At 35.4% G+C, this 20,508-nt stretch overlaps 4 protein-coding genes across 10 annotated transcripts; 2 read left to right on the forward strand and 2 right to left on the reverse strand.

Annotated features, from left to right (window-relative positions):
* Positions 1–234: 234 nt before the first annotated feature.
* LOC130672736 (serine/threonine-protein phosphatase 6 regulatory subunit 3) lies at positions 235–7,711 on the reverse strand. 2 transcript variants are annotated; one of them, XM_057477449.1, is made up of 17 exons: positions 7,571–7,711; positions 7,285–7,364; positions 7,060–7,211; positions 6,826–6,947; positions 5,738–5,875; positions 5,428–5,606; positions 5,239–5,352; positions 4,791–4,926; positions 4,320–4,586; positions 4,168–4,232; positions 3,876–4,074; positions 3,660–3,746; positions 3,499–3,596; positions 3,334–3,421; positions 2,561–2,750; positions 1,519–2,011; positions 235–915 (listed from the first exon to the last, which is right to left on the reverse strand). In XM_057477449.1, exons 1-17 carry the CDS (start codon positions 7,628–7,630, stop codon positions 867–869), a joined length of 2,517 nt encoding a protein of 838 aa, XP_057333432.1. In that variant the 5' UTR covers positions 7,631–7,711; the 3' UTR covers positions 235–866. The 2 variants fall into 2 exon arrangements, with proteins under 2 accessions (XP_057333432.1, XP_057333431.1); XM_057477448.1 differs by having other exon boundaries at positions 5,738–5,908.
* A 71-nt stretch (positions 7,712–7,782) lies between these two features.
* Positions 7,783–12,336, forward strand: LOC130672735 (leucine-rich PPR motif-containing protein, mitochondrial-like). Of its 6 annotated transcripts, none has more exons than XM_057477444.1 (3): positions 7,783–7,918; positions 9,193–9,333; positions 9,396–12,336. In XM_057477444.1, exons 2-3 carry the CDS (start codon positions 9,209–9,211, stop codon positions 12,244–12,246), a joined length of 2,976 nt encoding a protein of 991 aa, XP_057333427.1. In that variant the 5' UTR covers positions 7,783–7,918; positions 9,193–9,208; the 3' UTR covers positions 12,247–12,336. The 6 variants fall into 6 exon arrangements, with proteins under 6 accessions (XP_057333427.1, XP_057333428.1, XP_057333429.1 ...); XM_057477445.1 differs by lacking the exon at positions 7,783–7,918 and adding an exon at positions 8,215–8,350; XM_057477446.1 differs by lacking the exon at positions 7,783–7,918 and adding an exon at positions 8,538–8,622.
* Positions 12,337–14,105: 1,769 nt separating this feature from the next.
* LOC130672986 (leucine-rich PPR motif-containing protein, mitochondrial-like) lies at positions 14,106–19,541 on the forward strand. Its single transcript, XM_057477814.1, has 4 exons — positions 14,106–14,399; positions 14,464–18,092; positions 18,177–18,329; positions 19,320–19,541. The coding sequence occupies exons 1-4, from the start codon at positions 14,266–14,268 to the stop codon at positions 19,385–19,387; spliced, it is 3,984 nt and encodes a 1,327-aa protein (XP_057333797.1). The 5' UTR covers positions 14,106–14,265; the 3' UTR covers positions 19,388–19,541.
* Positions 19,542–19,589: 48 nt separating this feature from the next.
* LOC130672987 (barrier-to-autointegration factor) lies at positions 19,590–20,434 on the reverse strand. The gene is made up of 2 exons (XM_057477815.1): positions 20,160–20,434; positions 19,590–20,067 (listed from the first exon to the last, which is right to left on the reverse strand). The coding sequence occupies exons 1-2, from the start codon at positions 20,283–20,285 to the stop codon at positions 19,921–19,923; spliced, it is 273 nt and encodes a 90-aa protein (XP_057333798.1). The 5' UTR covers positions 20,286–20,434; the 3' UTR covers positions 19,590–19,920.
* Between the last annotated feature and the right edge of the window lie 74 nt (positions 20,435–20,508).

The raw sequence follows: 20,508 nt of genomic DNA on the forward strand, positions 1-20,508 counted from the left end.
GATACTGAAGTTAGCAGACGTCTAATAATTTTTGGATCTTTTTTTAGACGATAAACCATAAAAAAAAAATATTTGAAAAAATTGCACCTGTAGTTTTTTAAATTTTCTACATGTGCATATTTTTATTTTATTTTTTTGCAATTGATTTGTTGAAAAACAAAAATTCAAAAATTTTTAAATGTCTGCTAACTTTAGGATCATTTCTGGATCATGTGATAAATTTTTAAAAAAATATTTAAAAGTTCAGATGAATGATTTATTCATTGTAACATCATTTAGCGTCATGGTAATTATTTTTATGATAAAAATACAAGGATTAATTCACATTACAATTATTTGTCTTGTTACTTTAGTTTTAATTCTACAAGTTTATTAAATAATATTTTTTTTCTGTTTCATTCTGTTTGTTTATTTAATTAATTAATTAATTAACTACTAATATAGACATCGAACAATTTCACTATATAAAACAGTTGAGCATCACATTCTGTTTTAACTCGCATCCGTCTAATTATATTCATCAATTAATACAATGCAATAATATTAATATTAATAAATTGATAATAATAATAATAATAATTAATAATCGATAACAATACCCTGCAATACATAACTCGAAGCCATGTTTTATACGTTTTTTTAAGTAGAAATTTAAATAACTCTGTCATTTATGGACAAAATGGTTTTTTTTAATGATATGATTTATGTATAATACAGAAATATAATCATAACTCTTGAATTAAAATTTTATTATTATTTTTTCTTACTTTTCGATGCATTCACTCATACATTATCATAATCACCAATTAACTAAACAACAAAAATCTCATCCTTATTAATTTACAATTTAACAATCGGTGGTTCGTTTATAAAGTTGTAAGTGCACGTGATTTATCTTCAGGCTCATCAGGTTTTCTAGAAAAATAATTATTTATTTATTAATTAGTTAATAGACGTAAAAAATTTGCGGAGTGAACGTGGGTTAAAACCGGAGTTTATGAATGCGGATTTAAATAAAATTTAAATCACTCCGGTAGAAAATAAACTTCCTATTTACCCCGGAGTGATTTTTTCTAAAACTCCGAGTCACGAAGTGAATTTGAATTTAAATAAAATCCGCAATTACTCCGAATTCACTATCAATTTTTTACACTGTGGTATTTTGTGCGGCAAGGAATTAATCAAGAGGATTTCAGACCAGAGTCGTTGGCTGACTCATCCACTGATTTTTTCTGTGCCGCACACAATATTTTTTATGATTTTGCATCGGAACTTGAAGTTTCAGTCTCAGCAGTCAGACAAAAAATTAATTCAAGACCAATAGTGATAAATTATCAGCATAAGCGTAAATTGTAATTAATAATTTAGAAAAATTGACAAGTATCGGGACTGAAATAAAAAATGATGAGCAGAAATTTCTCAAGGGACATAATAATTTTTTTTCCCGCCGAAGTGTCCGCGGCATTGGACTGAAACTTTGAGTTCCGATGCTGGTGTACAAAAAATAAAAAAAATTACCTATTACTGGGAGTAATATTCTCAATTGGCTCTACATTAGCGTTATCATTTACATTTATTGAAGACACATTACTCTCGGGGTTACTAATTTCTTTAACTGTACTACTGATAGTTGTATTTTTTTCTTCGTTGATATTTGCTGCGGTAATTTTATCATCAGCGGCTGATGACTCCACAGGCTTGATATCAGAAGAAGGAGATGGAGAAGAAGACGGAGAAGTTGGTACGGCTGAAGTTGAAGTAGAAGTAGTATCTTTATCTGTTGTACTTGTCGTTGTTTCAGGTACTTGCTGTTTGTTATCAGCTTCGGCAGCTACGGCACTAGGGACGAATGCACTTTGTAGTACATTCATACTGGCAATATGGAGTGAACTATCAAAATTGTCAAAATTAGCCCAGCCTGATGATTCATCTGTAGGCGATGTTGATGAATCCCAAGGGTTTACTTCCGGTAATATTGTGTTGCTTGATAAAGGTTCTGGTGTATCCCAAGCTGAAATATTTTATTGCAATTCATTTTGTTAATTATTATTATCAGTAGGGTACAGAAGTTTGTGCTTAACAGTAAAAATAAAAGAAAAGAATTCGCCCAAATTTCTGTATATCAAAATTACGATCGCGAGCAAATTCACGTGAATTAACTTAAAATATATATTCAAATATCGAATGCCATAAAAGAAATTGAGGTTGTGAAAAAAATATGTCAATAAGACAATCAGCAAAATAATTAGCAAGACCATCAGCAAGACAATGAGCAAGACCACCAGCAAGAGAATTAGCAAGACCACCAGTAAGACAAGCAGCAAGACCGTCAGTAAAAGAACGAGCAAGACAATTGTCTTGCTGATGGTCTTGCTAATTGTCTTGCTGATTGTCTTATTGACATATTTTTTCACAACCTTAATTTCGACAGCTTTAATGACATTCGACATTTGAATATATCTTCTAGAAATTTCTTTAAGAAATTCTTATTGTTAAGCACAAACTTCCGTACCCTGATTATCAGTAATATTAGTAATTATTATTTATTTAAAATACTAACGATCAGCAGAATCAATTTCCATTTGTATGTCTTTTGTTTCTTCGTCCTCGTCAGAAGATATTGAATCGTGTTGCTGCTGTTTGAACGGCCAATCACGTTTATCAATTACGGTTTGGAAAGTTAATTCACCTTCATCGCCCCATTCAAGACCATCTTCTTCTAGGCCGGCTTTTTGTTTTTGTTGACAAATCTATTGTATAATTTATTATTATTATCACAAATATATTAACAGTAATAAGGGGTCATCCATAAATTACGTCACACTTTAATGGGGAGGGGGGGTATCACCAAAATGTGACAGTGTGACGAGGGGCATGGGGGTGTCAATAGTTTTGTGACGTCACATGTTAAAATTAAAAATACTAAAACGCGAAGTTCAGATGTGAATAAAAAACTTTAAAAATTTACGAACTTGTTCTATATTTATTAATAATTTAGCATTCTCGCTATGAGATTATCTCTCTTGCAACGTCATTTAACTTCTAGAGCGGCGTTGTAATGCAAGTGAGACACTCAAATAACTGTTTTCTCTCGATTATTTTAAATTCATGGATAAATTTTAAAAATGTGTGACGTCACAACAGGAGGGGGGTCATAAAAATGTGACAACCTGTGACAAGGACGGGGGGAGGGGTTCAAAAGTCCTAAAATTCGTGTGACGTAATTTATGGATGGCCCCTAATAGAGAAATTAAAAATCGGAAAATAGACCCTCTAAAAAATATCAATGTGTTTTTTTGTCCATATTACCCCATTGCAGTTAAAAAAAATTACCTTGTTAAATGCATCTTCTTGTTTAATAAGATCTTCTTCAGTTAAAGTGAAAGGCATCGTGGTTATTTGGTCTACCGAATTACTAGGCCTATTAAATAGCAACAATAATTAAACAGATAAATTTACACCCTTAATAAAATATCAAATTACAAAAAAAATTCTTACTGCAAAGCATCATTGCCCTCATTAAATTCATCGTCATATAAACCATAGTTAGTAGCAAAACGAGATGTCATTTTTTGTTCCTGATAGTTTTCGTAAACCTGACATCAAATAAAAATAATTATAATTAAAAATATTCCCGCAAATAATTATTTATAAATTACCTGTTGTATATAATTATCCTGTGAGTAAGAATTAAAATCTTCTGTACTGTCTTCCGATGATGTGATGTACGGCTGAGTCTTTCCACCCTGGGATTAAATTTTAAATTTTAAATAATAGTATTTTATGCACCCGGGGAGGAAAGTTACCGGCTCGGGTCTACTTTCCTCTCCCAGTGTGTAATGTACTATTAATAAAAAAAAATATTTGATAATTACCAGGAATATTTGATGTGTTTTATTTATTTCCGCTAACTGAGTATTTACAAGAGCTTCCCACTTTTGCAGACATTCTGCCGCTATATTGTCTTTTAAAAACCTATCAAAATCTTCACTTTTTTCAGCCTTTTTGACAATATTATTTGCTATATTTATTAAATGACCCATGTAACCTTGACGTATTCCATTTTCTTTTTTCCTAATTAAATTAAATTGCATTAAATTAAATTAAATTAATTAATTATCATCATTTGTGTCAATTAAATTGACTCAATTAAATAAAACAACGTACTGCTTATCGTCGTTTATCACCCAAGCGTCTAGTATACGATCAATCAATTTACACTGGACGAATATCTGTCGTAAATAATTAAATTAATTACTAATTGTAGTGAATGAATGAATGAATGAATGATTAAATAAAATAAATTCTTGGAATCTTACGTGCGTATATACTGAATTACTCTTCTCCTGCCACTCTCCGCTAATAACTAAAGCCAGACATTGATCGACTTGAGTATGGAGAAAATTATTCCAAGAGTACTTGAAAAATAAATCCAACAGAGTCTGGAATGTACCGAGTTCGGCGAGCTTGCGAAATACTTTTATGTTTTCTGATGACAAAAGGGCTGTCAATAATTTGGCAATATGTAGGCGCGTGTTCCCTAATGGAATCTCTAGTAATCCAACTGTTGTTTTTACTGCAGGCTTCTGTACCATAAATACAACAATTTAATTCCTGTTAATTAATTTAATTTTTTGAGGGGTAAATTAACCAGCCCCGATCTAGCCCTTGAAGAAATTATTTTTTATGGCGTAAGATAATTTTGTTAATTAAATACATAGGGGCTGGGTAGTAACTGGGGCTGGCTATCGGGTAGTTTACTATAAATAAATGAATGAATATTTTCTTACAGGCGGTGGATTTAATAACAGCTGTTGTAATTTTTCCAGGTACGGTAAAGTTGCATTTTGGATTTTAATACGGTCCACATTGTCTGTTACTTCCTCGCCGGAATTATTACCTTGCATTTTTGGATCAATTAAAATACTGAAAAAAAAATTTTATTATTTATTTATTAAAAATTTAAGTTGTCAAAAAAACGTGATCAGTTTTTTTAAAATATCTAAGTAAATATCAAGTTTTAAGAAAAATTATACGAGACCTTTTTTGTGGCGCTTTAAATTCTCTACAAAAAAGGTATCTTGTAAATTTTCAAAAAACTTGATAGTTATCGAGTTATTTTGAGTTTAAAGTTCAAACAAGTGGATATGGAAGTTGGAGTTCGAAATTCCCGGGCTTTTTTGAATTTCAAGTGACCAAGGGTTAAATTAATTTATTATTATTTGTAATAATTCTTACTTGTTGGTTTCTTGACCAAGTAAAACTAATAGCACTTGAATTCCTCCTACGATGCTGCTTTCTTTATGTTCACCAGATAAAATAGTTTCTAATATTAGCGAAACTGTTTCTTCTCTGTAAAAAAAAATTCATTATTAATAATTATAAATAAATTATTTAATATTTAATTTAATAAAATAAAATACTTACGACTCTAATGTAGTGAGAATAGGATCAGGGTCAGTACGTTCTGTACATGTGAGCCTGTACTCCCTTGCTAATTTAATAATATCACAAAGTAACTGTGCCGCATTAGTATGTTTTTCTGAATTCGATTCAGATGACAATAATTTAATCAATCGTTGTACAAGTTGTTGAGTATCCAACCACTTTTAATAATACAAAATAAAAGACATTAATTACTACAATAAAAAAAACTAAAACAAAATAAATTAACAAGCTGACGCTTGTGGTCCAAAGATTTTTTATCCTGGTCACGGCAAAAAAAAAGTTTTCTCACATTTAAAATATTCTGACGCATATCGACACCCTCGACTTTGGTCACCAGTTTCAATACTAAGTCCATTATCGCCGAAGTCTCCAAGTGCTCGAGAAGACGATCCACGCATTTTTGACGACCTTTAAGAAACTCTAATACCTGCAAGCACATGAACTGATAGGAGTACCAATTCTGGTAGTCGGAAATGGAGTCCAAGGATTTTTTTCACCAACAAGGAGTTTGAGGTTCGGGAAAAAGGAAAAAATACTCATATATTAACTATTAACTTAACTTACACACAAATATTTATATATATTAATAAAATATACTAATTTTTTTTAATTTGTGCCTTTATATTTTCACCATAAACAAAAATACTCAAATTACAGCCACCAAGTAGTGGCTCCGGGGGATGAAACCCCGGACTTAGATACTTGTTATCAAGTGACATAGTAAACTTTTTACTCCGTTATTAATATTTCTATTCTGTGTCAAAGTGACACAGTAACTTACAACTCGATATCTTTGTGCCGAGTACGTCAACTCTGCCTCGGACTATCTCTCTACTAGTACGAGCGGGAGTAAAAAACTGTAGCGGCCTTCGATGCATTAACCCGGGAGTAAATGTCGGCGGATAGTAAGTAATTTCTAATGAGTGTAAATGTAGCAGACATACAATTTTTTAATTACATACAAAAAAAAATTAAAATAATAAAATTAAAAAAAATGCATGTACTGATTTTTGAATTTTCTACACATTAATTTTTTTATTTTTATTTTATTCTTTCAAAGTTTTAAAAATTGACAGATGTCCGCTAACTTTACTGTCATTAATTTTTCTTGTACCAAGAAATTCTTTTTTTTCTGTGCATTAAAAAATCTAGAGGATCGTTTTCACACCAAAAATTTTTTACAGTGTAGTTTTTTGTATTCAAAACAAAATTATACATATAAAAATTGTATATCTATTTATGAAAAAAATATAAACGCACAATGTCGTCAGCTCATAAACTATAAAAATATTTTTTTAAATGCCAAAAATTAAACTTGATACTTAAATAAATAAAATAGTTTTAAAAAAACTTAAAATTTATAATTAAATAAATTACCTGATCGCTTTTACGTATCAACAAAACTCCAATAATTTTACTGAAAAAGGAGGCAAGAAGTGGATTCAAAGGTTCATCAGTATCAATAAAAGAATACAATTTAGCCAGCAGAGTTTCCGAGCCTAAAAATAACCACAAGTATTTATCATTACAACTAAAACAATTCAATTTGAATATAAATATAATTATTAAAGTAACACTGAAGTGAAATTGAAGCTGCTCCAATGACGTTACCTGCCAACTTTTCATTAAGAGTCGGGACATTGCACGTGAGCAATTCGCAAGCAACATTGGGGTATTTGTACCTCCACCTTTCCTCGATGTCCTCAGGCGGTTCTTTAGTCGTCAATGCCACCAACTCCTCGATTATTTCAGGTCTGGTTAAACTAAAATTAAAATCCACAAGTTTTCCATCACCGACTTCACCAAAGCCAATTACTGTTCAAAAAACCAACTTACTATTCAACTAATTTTTTGTTCTGACTTTTACACTCAGGCACGATTTCCTCTTGATCCATCAACTCTTGGAGCGTTACATCCTTAAACAATAAAACATTTTTAAAAATCCACAGAATTTATTGTTCGCAATTGACAATCATCAGCCACATAATTTATTTTCTGAACCGTCAATAAGTTAACAATAAAAATAAAAATGATTACCAGGTACTAGAGTCAACTCTATGATTAATTAATGACTAAGTGCATGGAATATATATAATTATGATAAATATATGAAAGTACAAACCTCTTTATTGAGTAATGCCTCGATTTGCGGAGACAGTGCATAGATGTTTGCCCAAAACATGTTGGATCCACGCTGGCTTTCAAATAACCCAGGTACTGAGCTTGTAAATACTGATGTTTAATTCAAGTATTTTAATCTCACACAGCATCCGGACGAAATACGCGCTTGGATTATTGGTCTTAATAATACTGAGCTGGTGTATAAAAACAAAAAATAATTATTATTACTATTATTACTTATTTACTGGTACTTATTGCTACTTAAAAAAAAAAAACTAAACGCCTAGTGTTTGAGAAATACAAACTGATACGTAAAAGCTAAAAATTATTTAAGTCAATCTATACTACGGTCAGTACATACAACTTTTTTGCGATCGTCACTGTGTTATAACTATATATTGTGATACATATGCTCATACACTTGCTTTTTAAACACAGCACATATACGTTTTATATTTTTATTATTATTATTATTATCATTAGATACTAGGATATCTTTATTGTCCCACTCTCATTATATTTAAATCCGTTAACTCACTTTTTCTTCGCTTACTTATTTATTTTTTATTTTTTTACATTTATTATATATATATATGTTTTTTTTTACAACTACTCAGTGTAAAAGTGCGCATGATCTGAATTGTTGAAAAATTTAACACCCGCCATTTTGAATTTTTGGTTACGAACCTCATTAATTATTTAAAGTTGTTATTGTTATTTTAATTGATTTAATTAATATTTTTTAATTGGTAATACTAATTACGCAATTGAAAAATGGAGGGTAATTATTTGGTTACGAGGAAATTAAATTATTGGAGTGATTTTTTTTTTAATTTAATTGTGAGATTTGACTTTTGGCGCCATCTTTTGAAATGGATTTTATTTAAAAATTTTATAACAAATTGTTGAAAATTTTATTGACAATTTTTCAAATTTTATTTTATGAGGTTAGATTATGAAAATGTCAATAAAATATTTGAATTTTAAATAATTTAAAGTGGCGGTAATTATATTTTTTTAAAATTAGTAATCACGCAATTTAAAAAATGGAGGGTAATTATTTGGAAAGTAGAAAATTAAATAATTATGGTACTGAAGTTAGCCGACGTCCAATAATTTTTAGTTTTTTTTTTAAATAATAAATTATGAAAAAAAAAATATTTGAAAAAATTACACTTATAGTTTTTTAAATTTTCTACATAGGCATATTTTTATTTTTTATTTTTTTACAATCGATTTGTTAAAAAAAAAATTCAAAAATTTTTAATTGTCTGGTAACTTCAGGATCATAAATAATTGGAGTGATTTTTTTAAATTTCACTGTAAGATTAGACTTTTGGCGCCATCTTTTGAAGTGGATTTTATTTAAAAATTTTGTAATAACAAATTGTTGGAAATTTTATTGACAATTTTTCAAATTTTATTTTAAGAGGTTAGATTACGAAAATGTCAATAAAATATTTAAATTTTAAATAATTTGAGTAGAATTTAAAGTGGCGGCAATAATATTTTTTTTAAATGTAATGTCAGTTATATGTCATATTAATATATATTTAAGTAACACACGTGTCAGGTAACTAGAGAGTTACTGAAATTTAATAAAATATAATTGCATGTAATTAGATAATTAAATTGGAGAATGAGGACGTTGATGAGATTCGTGAGACAGCTGAGGAAATTGAACAGAGTCAGCTGGAGAGTTTACCAGCCGCGGCTAGAAGTTCCTGACAATGATCGGCGAAATTGTTTTCGAAACTTATCGAGGTGAGTAATGACTTAATCGCTGATGATTGACAGAAGTTTTTATATTTCACTTGGTTTCGCAGGAGCTACATGTCGATGGCAGCGAAACCTACGATTTCTAACATCTACAACGAGAAGCTGTTCGAAAAGATTGAAAATCAGTTGAGAAATGGGGAACGAGTTGACATAAATGATATTCAGCAGTTGCTGCTGGACATCCAGACCTCGGGGACGGTTTCTAACGTTGATGCGCTGATGTTAATTAGGAGCTGCGGCAAGCCTTTGATCGACGCTGATTCCAAGGAGAGCATTCAGTTGGTACAAGATGTCTGGGATACCCTGGAGAGTTTGAATATCAGGATAGACGTGTCTCACTACAACGCTCTGCTCAATGTCTATTTGGAGAAAGACCATGAAATTTCATCAGCTAAGTTCCTGTCGATGATGGCCGACAGATATGTGGAACCAAACCGCGTGACTCTTCAGCGACTGATAGCTGCCGACTGCAAGCAGGGTGACGTCGCGGGAGCGACTAAAATTCTGAAGCAAATGAAGCAAAAAGGTCTGCCGCTGTATGAAGAAATTTTCAATTCACTGATCATCGGACACAGTCAAGCCGACGACATGACGAACGCGTTAAATACATTGAGAGCAATGGAGAACGCTGGGATCAGTCCATCTGCTGACACTTACACGGCTTTGATGTGCGCTTATGCCAAACGAGGTGACATGGACTCTATCAAAGCGACTTTTGGTAAGATAGAAAAAGCTGGAATTACTCTTCTTGAGACTCATTACATGGAGATAATCTACGCACTGGCAGCTAATGGTCATTCTAGTCAAGCTGAAGAATTAGCAGCCCGGTTGCCTGATGAAATTGACTCGGACATGGACATCTGCCGGCTGCTGATCAAGCTGATCAACTTGAACCAACTGGAACTGGCACTAAAGCTGCTTAAATCATCAACAAAGAATCCTGTAAGACATAAAACACGCTGTCGATATATAACAGGTGCTCTTGTCAAGACTGGAGTCAAAGTAGAAGACGTCATTCGCGCTTGCGAGTTCATGGAAAAAGAAAAACTTTACTCCCACGCTTTCTCCTCTACTGTCTACGACTATTTGACCACAGGTACCGACTCAACTACCGTAATAGAGATAATGAAAGCCTGGGCCAAAGCCGGTGGGGAGATTCGCGACCACTTCTTCTGGCCATTGCTCGTTACCGAAGCCAAGGCGAATAATATTGACGGCATGTTCGACGTGTTGACGTGCATGATCAATGATTTTAAAATAATTCCTTCATTGAGCACACTCAGGGATTACACGATTCCCTACATGTTCGGTAACATCGAGGATATCATTGACAGACTGACCCCTTTGGGGATTCCCCGCGACAATATTCTGACGGCCATCGCCGATCGGCTTCTAATCGAAAGAAAATTAAGGAATGCTGCCATCATGATGACCACCTTCCCGACAAAGTACCCGAAGGATTTATTTATCAGACACCTGGTGGAGACTTTGAACGTCAAAGATGACGTGAAATCGTTTTCAGTCATAATGAGATTCCTGTCCAATGACTCTGACCCAGCGAAGTCTGATAATTCTTCAACGGTAGCGGACACTGTTCTGCGTGAAGTGATGAAAGTAGTACCGGATTACCGACCTAATGTAATGATAAGTCTTCTTCAAGAGTTACAGGTATCGGGGACCAGCATATCCACCAAGACCGGGGATGAAGTTAAAAAATATCTAGGTGACAGTGTGAACATCGATGTTGACGAATTGCTTCTCAAATTAACCTCGGGTACTCTCGTCGAGGTGCCTCTGTCTCAGTACAATCCCTACTTGGCTAGGAAATACACCGAGCAGAAGGAACCGGTATCCACCATCCAGGTTGCCGAGTTGAGGGAAGCATTCAACCGGAACGTCGTGAGACGAGATGCTGAAGGTGTTGCCAAAACTTTGAACCAACTGGAAGCTATTGGGTACATATCGGCACCAGTTCTAGCTCAGGCTATTGGCATCTTCTGCGAGCAAGGAAACCTCGAGGCTGCTGAGAAGTACATGGACACGTTCAGCGACAAATTACCCGGGTCCACGCTAGACCTGAGGAAAATCGTGAGCTTCGTGGAGTTACTCATCAAGAATGATCGCTTCAATGACGCCGTCGTGTTCCTCAGCAGACAACCGGAAGCAGAAGGCAGCATAAGATTTTCTCGCGGGTTCATCACGATCGTCCAGTCGCTTCTGGAAACTACTTTGAGGTGCAAGGACCTGCAGGTCACCTTCCAGATGATCGAATTACTCAAGGTGAAGAAGTATCTGGAGCCGACCATCCACTTGCTGGGTTCCTTAGTCACCTTTTGCCTGAATAATAATGACATCAAAACGGCTGTGGAGATTTTTGAACGTTCCATCAAAGAATACGATTGTGCTCCATCCAGGAACAAGCTGCTCGTGGCGATCATCCAGGCTGATGACCAAGTCAATCTACAAAAGCTTACAGCTCTTAGTGAAAAACTGCACGGCAAGAGCAACACGAAATTTATTCTAGCGGTGGCGTATTTGAATGCCGGCAAAAGAATTCAGGGGAAAAGGATTCTCGAATCTCCGGGTCTGCAGATTCACGACAAGCCACTCCAAATAGCTGTTGACCACTTGGTTAAATATAACAAACTCGCTGAGCTTGAAGAATTATTTGAGTTCACAAAAAATACCACCCGGTTAAATCGCGGCATCATATACGATGGGTTGTTGCAGATGTGCATCGCGAAGAATGATTGGGAGCGAGGTCTAGGATTGTGGACGCAGATGCAAGAAGACGATGTGATACTTAGTTCGAAATTTTTGAATAAATTAGCTGACTTGCTTACGAAAAATAATAAACCAGTCCCTTATGATCGCAGTGACAGACATCGGAGATCTTAATAATTAAATGTTATATTTGTATGATAATAATTGTGTACAAAGTCTGTAATTAATAAAAACAGAGTAAGTTGATTTTTAAGGATGATGTTTTATTTTAACATCTGGAGTAAGGGATAGAACGGAACGATTCCAGATGAGGATGAGAACTGACGTCAGACAATTAGGATACAAATATACAATAATTATATGTTTGTGTTATTTATTATAATTAGAGTTGATGTTTCGGGCGCGTGCCGCTGTCACAAATATATGTATATATTTATTTATTTGATTTAATGTTGACTGTTGTGCAAATTGTGCATATTTTTATGCCGTCTGAAAAATGGAGAAATGAATATTTGAGTCCTAGATCCTTCACAGAATCATGTGTCACGGTTCGGACTGGGCATGACCTCTCTGTGTCGATCCGTTCTTTTTTTTTTCATTTAACATTTTGATAATTGTCTGACATCATTTCTGAGGCTCTTCCGATGTAAAATAATGGAAAATACTGGAGGAAAAAAATTATTAGAGGACTGGAATAGTCTCAGACCCGTGTGTATGGGCATGTGTGTGGCTTCTGCTCTGTATGTTCATTTAATACTTTTTTTTTCATTTTGCCTTCTGATTATCATCCGACTTCATTTCTGAGACCTTTTCGATGTAAAATAATGGAAATTACCGGAGGAAATAAATTATTAGAGACGTAGAGAATCATCTCACCCATCTCCACCCATGTCCACCGATGTCCACCCACCCTCATATGGGTCTGGACTTAGAAAATAAATTTTTCTCAGGACGTTGTTGGGTTCCTTCTATTAAAAGACATCATAAGGAACAAAAAACATTTATATTGTCATGGGTTATTCCTAACAGAAGCAAAGTTACAGGCCACTCTTCATAGAAAATCATATGTTCATCTCCACCCATGTCCACTCACCCTCATATGGATCTTATCTCAAAAAATAAATTTTTCTCTGGACTTTTTTGGGTGTTTCCTATTAGAGGACATCATAATGAACAAAAAACGTTTATATTATGATGAGTTATTCCCAACAGGAGCAAAGTTAGAGGCCACTCTATAGAGGACCATCTACAGCCATCTCCACCCACCCTCATATGGATCTTATCTCAAAAAATAAATTTTTCTCCGGACTTTTTTGGCTGGTTTCTACTACAGGACATCATATTGAACGAAAAACGTTTATATTGTGATGAGTTATTCCCAACAGAAGGAAAGTTACAGGCCACTCTCCGTAGAGAATCATCTCACCCATCTCCACCCATGTCCACCCACCCTCATATGGATCTTATCTCAAAAAATAAATTTTTCTCTGGACTTTTTTGGATGTTTCCTACTAGAGGACATCATAATGAACAAAAAACGTTTATATTGTGATGAGTTATTCCCAACAGAAGCAAATTTACAGGCCACTCTTCGTAGAGAATCATCTCACCCATGTCCACCCACCCTCATATGGGTCTGAACTTAAATTTAATACTTTTTTTTCCATTTTGCCTTCTGATTTTCATCCTACATTATTTTTTAGGCTCTGTCGATGCAAAATTACAGAAAATACTGCCGGAAAAAAATCATTTCGAGATTTAGTACATCCACTAAAACTGAAACCTGTGTCTCGTCCATGCCTTTGATATTTCAAGAATTTGAATAAAATTCCAATCATCAATCAATGCCGAAGTGATTGAACAGAACACAAGATGGCGGCCCCGATATTTTCCTGACTCTGTCATAAATTAGTCGACCTAGAGGACGTCGTCGTCGCTACATATGATGCAGTTACGAAACACACCAACACATCCAGAAATTCCACACACTCACATCCACATATCTACACATATCCACATACAATATAATATATCAAGGTATAGTTTAGAACACGTGCGCTGAACCCACGGCGGCCATTGTCGCATGTAAGATCGTACAAAAAAAAATAAAACTCATAATTAATTTCTAATAAATAAGTTAAGTAATTGTAACATAGTTTTAATATATAATTTATACACATATATATCTCAACAATGACAACAATGCTGAGGTACGTGAGACACCTGAGAAAACTGAACGAAATCGGTTGGAGAGTCGCTATTCACCAGTCGAATTTAGAACTTACCGGTATCAAGGGACAAGTAAATCAGCTAGCGAACTTATCTAGGTAAGTAATTGTTCCATTATTTCAACATACATCCGTCAGTTATATTAAATATATAAATTTCTAGGAGTTATGCAACAAATTCTATGCCGAAACTGGCAACGGCAAATTACAACGATAGGGGATTTTTGAACCTGGAGAACCAGTTGAGAAAAACAGGACGAATTTTCTCTGGAGATCTCAAGCAGTTGCTGTCAGAAGTCCAGATGATGAGAACGGTGTCGGGTCTCGACGCGCTTCTGCTAATAAGGAGCTGCGGGAAACCGCTGCTTGATGCCGATCCCAAGGAGAGCATTCAGCTGGTACAGGAAGTGTGGAAAACACTAGAGCGTATGAAGGTCAGGATGGACGTGTCTCACTACAACGCTCTGCTCAATGTCTATTTGGAGAAAGACCACGAGTTCTCACCGGCTGAGTTCCTGGCAACGATGGCTGACAAATCTATCGAACCAAACCGCGTTACTCTTCAACGACTGATTGCCGCTTACTGCAAGCAGGGTGACATCGCGGGAGCGACTAAAATCTTGGAACAAATGAAAGCAAAAGGTCTGCCGCTATCTGAGGACATTTTCAATTCACTTATCGTCGGACACAGTCAAGCCAACGACCTGGAGAGCGCAGTGAACACCTTGAAGATGATCGAAAACGCTGGGATCAGTCCATCTGCTGACACTTACACGGCTTTGATGTGCGCTTATGCTAAACGGGGTGACATGGACTCTATCAACGCGCTTTTTGATAAAACAACAAAAGCTGAACTGACTCTTCTGGAGAATCATTACCTGGAGATCGTCTACGCACTGGCAGCCAACGGCCACGTCACTCAAGCCGAAGAATTCGCGGGCAAGTTGCCCAATGAAGTCCACTCGGACACTGAAATTTCACGCCTGCTGATCAAGCTCGCCAACTTGAACCAACTGGAACTGGCTCTGAGGCTGCTCAAGTCAACGGCATCAGACCCTCTGAGGCACAGAATCCGCGGGTCACTTCTTATCAGGTCACTAGTTAAATCTGGCGCCCCAGCAAAGGATCTCATACGAGCGTGCGAGTACATGACCAATGATCTTGCCAACGACCGAGCTTTTTCATTTGCCGGCTACTGCTGCTTGTCAGAAAAAGTTGATCCCAATGTCACACTCGAGTTATTCAGAGCTTGGTCGAAATCTGGCGGTTCCATTCGCGAGCATTTCTTCTGGCCGATGCTTATGTCCCGCGGTAAAGCCCTCAATGTTGATGGAATGCTAGACGTACTGAGATGCATGATGAACGAGTTCAAAATCACTCCTTCGTTGGACACTATCAGAGATTACGTGATTCCGAACATGGTCGGCAAGTGGGAATACATCATCGACAAGCTTTCAGAAGTTAACCTCCCGCGAAACGAAATTCTGATAGCGATCGTTGACCGGATGATCGTCGAAAGGAAGCTGAAGAGCGCTGCGTCGGTGATAAACTCATTTCCGATGGACTACCCGAAGGATTTGTTGATAAATCATTTGGTGAACAGTCTCAATGATAAGATTGACTTCAAAGCGTTCATCGTCGTCTTGAGGCTTCTGTCAGGCAGCTCCGAGTCCTCGACTTCTGACAGCATGAAATCGATAGTTGACTCTTGTCTTCGCGAACTGGTGAACAACAAGTCACCCTACCAAGCTGACCTGGTCGCTAATCTTCTTAATAAAATGGTAGAAGCGGGTCTCAGCGCGTCCCCAGAAGTTGGAGCCGAAGTCGTCAACCACTTTGGTAATCAGGTGAGGGAACCCATCAGCTCACTGACATCAGGCACCCGCACTGACGTTCCTCTGGCTGAGTACAACCCGCGTTCCTATCAAACATTCCAAGGCAACATTGCAGTCAGCAAACAGTTGATGGAACTGAGGCGATCATTTACTGACCACATTGATAATCATGACTGCGAAGCCATCGCTCAGTCTTTGAAGCAGCTGGAGAGTGCCGGGTTTTTGTCGGCGCCTGTTCTGGCCCAGGCTATCAGCGTCTTCTGCGAGCAAGAAGACATGGAATCCGCAGAAAAATGTATTAAAAAATTCAACGAAAACTTTCCAGATGCTACGTTGGACTTGAGGAAGATACTCAAGTTCGCAGAGCTGCTTGTCAAGAAGGATCGATTCGACGAGGCGATTAAATTTTTATCTGAACAGCGCGCTGAGGAAAAAAACGAGAAACAAACACGTGGAGTTGAAATGTCCCAGCGATCGCTACTTGACTCCGTCGCGGCAACTAAAAATGTCGAGCAGACTGAGAAAATGTTCGAGTTGCTGAAGTCTAAGAACTATATTGAGGTAGACAATTGGACGTTGGGACCGCTTGTGAAGGTCCATCTTCTCCGCGATGACCTTCCCAAAGCCCTTGAGATCTTCGAGCGCGCTTGCGTCGACCACAAATGCACGCCGTTCAAAAACAGACTCTCAATTGCCTTCATCGAGGCTGAAGACGCCAACAGTCTGCAGAAACTTACAGATCTCTGTACGGAAATTCACGGTGAGAGTAATGCACTTGTTGATCTTGCATTTGCATTCTTGGACTGCGACAAAGTGAGACAAGCGCGTAAAATTTTTGAAACTCCCGGTCTACAAGTTTTCAATTCGAAAATAACGAGTGGAATTGAACATTTCCAGAGATACGGCAGACCCAAAGGTCTTGAGGAGATGGTTAAAATAACAAAAGGTGTCGAGCGCATGGATCGCGCCCACATGTACGAAAGTTTGCTGGATGCGTACGTAAAGACGAACGACTGGCAGCGCGGGCTCTCCCTTTGGACTGAAATCCAGGATGACGATATCCAGCCCACCTCGAAATTCCTTGAGAAATTGAGCAAACTGTTGAAGAGCAACAACCAGCCGATACCATTCGCCTACGACGACATGGTTGGAACCCAAAGAAAGAGGACAATCAGGTTGTTGTCTACTTCTAAACCTGTTCATATCGGACCTTTTGAGACAGCACTAAAAGCAAAGAACTACGACGAAGCTGAACGACTAATTTCCCAGGAATCATTCAAACGAGTGGCGGTCGGAAAGTACGGGCGGCTGATCAAAACAGTTCTTGATGACAATCAGCTTGACAAGGCAACGGAAATGGCGGGAAAATTGATTAGTAATTATGCTGCTATTCCAATAACAGTTTTCACTGAACTGGGACAGAAGTTGGCTGAAGCTAAACGTCTTGATGACATTGTAAAGTTGGGGAATCTTATGGATGACTCGATGAAAGACAAAGTTAGATACGAAAAAATACTTTGCACGGCGATCATTGAAACCAAAGGCCTGAGGGAATTTATGAAGTCGATTAAGATCGAAGATGCTCCGACTGATGATAACGTCAGAGCTATTGAGAAGAAAATCCACTTCGGGTCCATAGTCCACAGCCTTATCAAAGACCCCAGCTGCTTGGAAGAGTTCGAATCCTGGGCTGAGAAACTCGACAAAATTGGAGTAAAACGCGGGATGCAGGCGCTCTGGAACTACTACTACATCACCGGAAATCCTAAAGCAGACTCGCTGTGGAATGACTACATGAAGAGCGTTCCTTCGCCGCTGATCAGGCCTGTGATTGATTACGCCCAGAAAAAGAGGGATGTCAAGTTGATCGAAACGCTTATGAACAAACTCAGAGAGCACCCGACTCTGACGATTAATAAGTCTGGAGTATTGATGTCTGGTGTAATGGAATGTTACAGTAAGTCGATCGTTTAATTTTTTTTTTACGTTTGATGAGATAATTTTAATGTTTTATTAATACTTTACTGTGCTTTGCTTTCAGATTTACTTGGTCGTTATGATGAATCGCTGGGTATTCTTCATGAAGCAACAAAACGTTATCGTGTTAATGTTATACCAGATAAAATTTTACTAGACTTAAAGCAGGGCATTGAACGTTCTGGTAGAACGTTTCCATATTCATTTCAAACCCAAGGTGATTTTTTTATATTTTTTAATTATCGTTATTATTAATTTTTTTTTTAATTAAAATGACATTCATTGGAAATGATGATGATAATAATGAGCGTGAATGCAGCAGATATGAAAAGAATTTTAAGTTATAATGAAAAAATTTTTGATATTTCACTCAAGTCGTATGTTATTTGCAATTAACTGAAAATTTTCTTAAATAATCAAAATTTTGTTGCTTAAAATTAATTATATTAAATTTTTGGTTAATTGCGAATAACTTACGACTTATGAGAAATATCGAAAATTTTCTCTGAGATAAGTTGTAGGAAATAAAATGCTCTACAAAAAATGTCCTCTAAAATTTTCGGATAAAGTTGATGGTTGCGTCAAAAAATTAAAAAAATGTAAAAATTTAACGTCAATCTAATTTTAACTTCGAATTACTTTTGAAGAAATAAAAATATCGAAAAGTTATAAGAGACCTTTTTTGTAGAGCGTCAAATTTCCCATACGAATATGTCTTGAACATTCAAAAGTATTGGTCCCACCGTGAGCTACAAAATTCCAAAGCTTAAAAAATAAATTTTCCCATGTTATTCAAACGGGAAATAGAAAATCGCGATGCGGCAGTTGTTTATATTAATATTAAGAGCTCAAACTTTCACAATAATTTTTTTTCGTCATTTCCAACAATATTTTCGATATAATGAAGAAAAAAAAAATTAGTCGATTTTTTTGAATGTCTAATACTAATACATGATTGATCAGGTACTGGTTCCCTGCTCGGGTACTCGGTCTCTTACATTACCGATTTTTAAATTCTATAAACGCGCCTTTTTTATTTTTATTCTTTTTGTTTTATTTATTCATTTAAAAAAAATAATAATTTTAAAACGTCTGCTACATTCAAAGTCATTGCTAATAATAACGATTATTATTTACTACTTTTATTTAAAATAATAAAATTAATCTACAATTACAATAATATTGTTTTTTTTTTTTTTTAATTTAGATGACGAATCCACAGAAGAAGACGATGACGAGCCAGAGAAAGTTAAATTTGGATCATCAAAATTTTAAAATTAGTTACGTAGTATAAATTTTAAGTATTTCATATATAAATAAATTAATTATATTATACTAATCATACATTTAAATTCATCGCTGTAATAAAACTTTTATTTGTATACAATACATGAATTATCTCCAGGATAATAAAACTTCTGTATAAAATTACCAAAACCATTAAAATTTATTCTCCTGATAAATAAATATAAGACACTTTTTTAAATGGAAATTATTATTATTTATTATCTGTTACAAAAAAATAATTAGTCATGCAGGAAACTACAATCAGCGGATAAAAAACAATATTTGGTTACGTATCAGTGTATGATTATAATTTAAAAATGTTTTTGCGCGTATAAAAATATCGTTTGATTAAAATATATAGTTATCATTATCATTATCCTCATAATTAGCAACATCAAATGTCTCATAGACAAACAATTATTATAATAATATATTTTCTGATAGACAATAGACATTTTTCTTATTATCAACCACATCTATGATAAGAAAATATATGATAAATATATCTATATGTATGACTATTACAAAAATTCATCGCACCAGTCGTGTAGACATTGATAGCAATCGTTTGATTGTTTCGAGTTGGCTGAACAAACATCTTTCATCCATTCCTGAAAGAGCTCTTTGTCCTTCTTCAATACCAGGTACTGCCCGAGCACTACGTAAGCCTGCGGGAAATTTAAAAAAAAATTTAATTATTATAGGAAAAACTTATCAGTAATTAATAAAATAAAGTAAATTAGTAACGAAGAATTCAAACCTTATCAAAGCCGGCAGCTTCTAACCGTTTCGCTAAAGTTTCACCAACACCAGCTAAATCTGTCACTGGTTTTTCGCCCATTGGCTCGGCAACAAAATTCTTATGTTTTTGTGAAGTACTCGACATTTTTTATTATTTTTGGTTTATTTATTATTTTATTATTACACTTAATTTTTATTAGTTTGTAGTTTAATTCTTTTTGTAGAACCGACAATGTGATTAAATAGAGGCGTCTTTGCAATTTGAAGGTCCAACGAGCTCTGGCTTCTGGGACTGAACACCCGAGAGCCGCGCGCTGGATAATTTTATGATTCATTCAAATTTGACAGATGGCGGGAACTTGAATTTT

This window comes from Microplitis mediator, chromosome 8 (assembly GCF_029852145.1).
Source record: "Microplitis mediator isolate UGA2020A chromosome 8, iyMicMedi2.1, whole genome shotgun sequence".
NCBI classification, from domain to species: domain Eukaryota; kingdom Metazoa; phylum Arthropoda; class Insecta; order Hymenoptera; family Braconidae; genus Microplitis; species Microplitis mediator.

What these genes read in the sequence shown, in the direction of transcription:
- LOC130672986 (XM_057477814.1), top strand. Translation starts at nt 14,266, where the DNA reads ATGACAACAATGCTGAGGTACGTGAGACACCTGAGAAAACTGAACGAA. An exon ending in CAGCTAGCGAACTTATCTAG is followed by an intron (nt 14,400 to 14,463) that starts GTAAGTAATTGT and finishes ATAAATTTCTAG; the next exon opens with GAGTTATGCAACAAATTCTA. An exon ending in TGGTGTAATGGAATGTTACA is followed by an intron (nt 18,093 to 18,176) that starts GTAAGTCGATCG and finishes CTTTGCTTTCAG; the next exon opens with ATTTACTTGGTCGTTATGAT.
- LOC130672736 (XM_057477448.1), bottom strand. Translation starts at nt 7,630, where the DNA reads ATGTTTTGGGCAAACATCTATGCACTGTCTCCGCAAATCGAGGCATTA. An exon ending in TGCGTCAGAATATTTTAAAT is followed by an intron (nt 5,607 to 5,737) that starts GTGAGAAAACTT and finishes TATTATTAAAAG; the next exon opens with TGGTTGGATACTCAACAACT. An exon ending in CTTGGTCAAGAAACCAACAA is followed by an intron (nt 4,927 to 5,238) that starts GTAAGAATTATT and finishes TTTTTTTTTCAG; the next exon opens with TATTTTAATTGATCCAAAAA.
- LOC130672735 (XM_057477444.1), top strand. Translation starts at nt 9,209, where the DNA reads ATGAGGACGTTGATGAGATTCGTGAGACAGCTGAGGAAATTGAACAGA. An exon ending in TGTTTTCGAAACTTATCGAG is followed by an intron (nt 9,334 to 9,395) that starts GTGAGTAATGAC and finishes TTGGTTTCGCAG; the next exon opens with GAGCTACATGTCGATGGCAG.
- LOC130672987 (XM_057477815.1), bottom strand. Translation starts at nt 20,285, where the DNA reads ATGTCGAGTACTTCACAAAAACATAAGAATTTTGTTGCCGAGCCAATG. An exon ending in AAGCTGCCGGCTTTGATAAG is followed by an intron (nt 20,068 to 20,159) that starts GTTTGAATTCTT and finishes AATTTCCCGCAG; the next exon opens with GCTTACGTAGTGCTCGGGCA.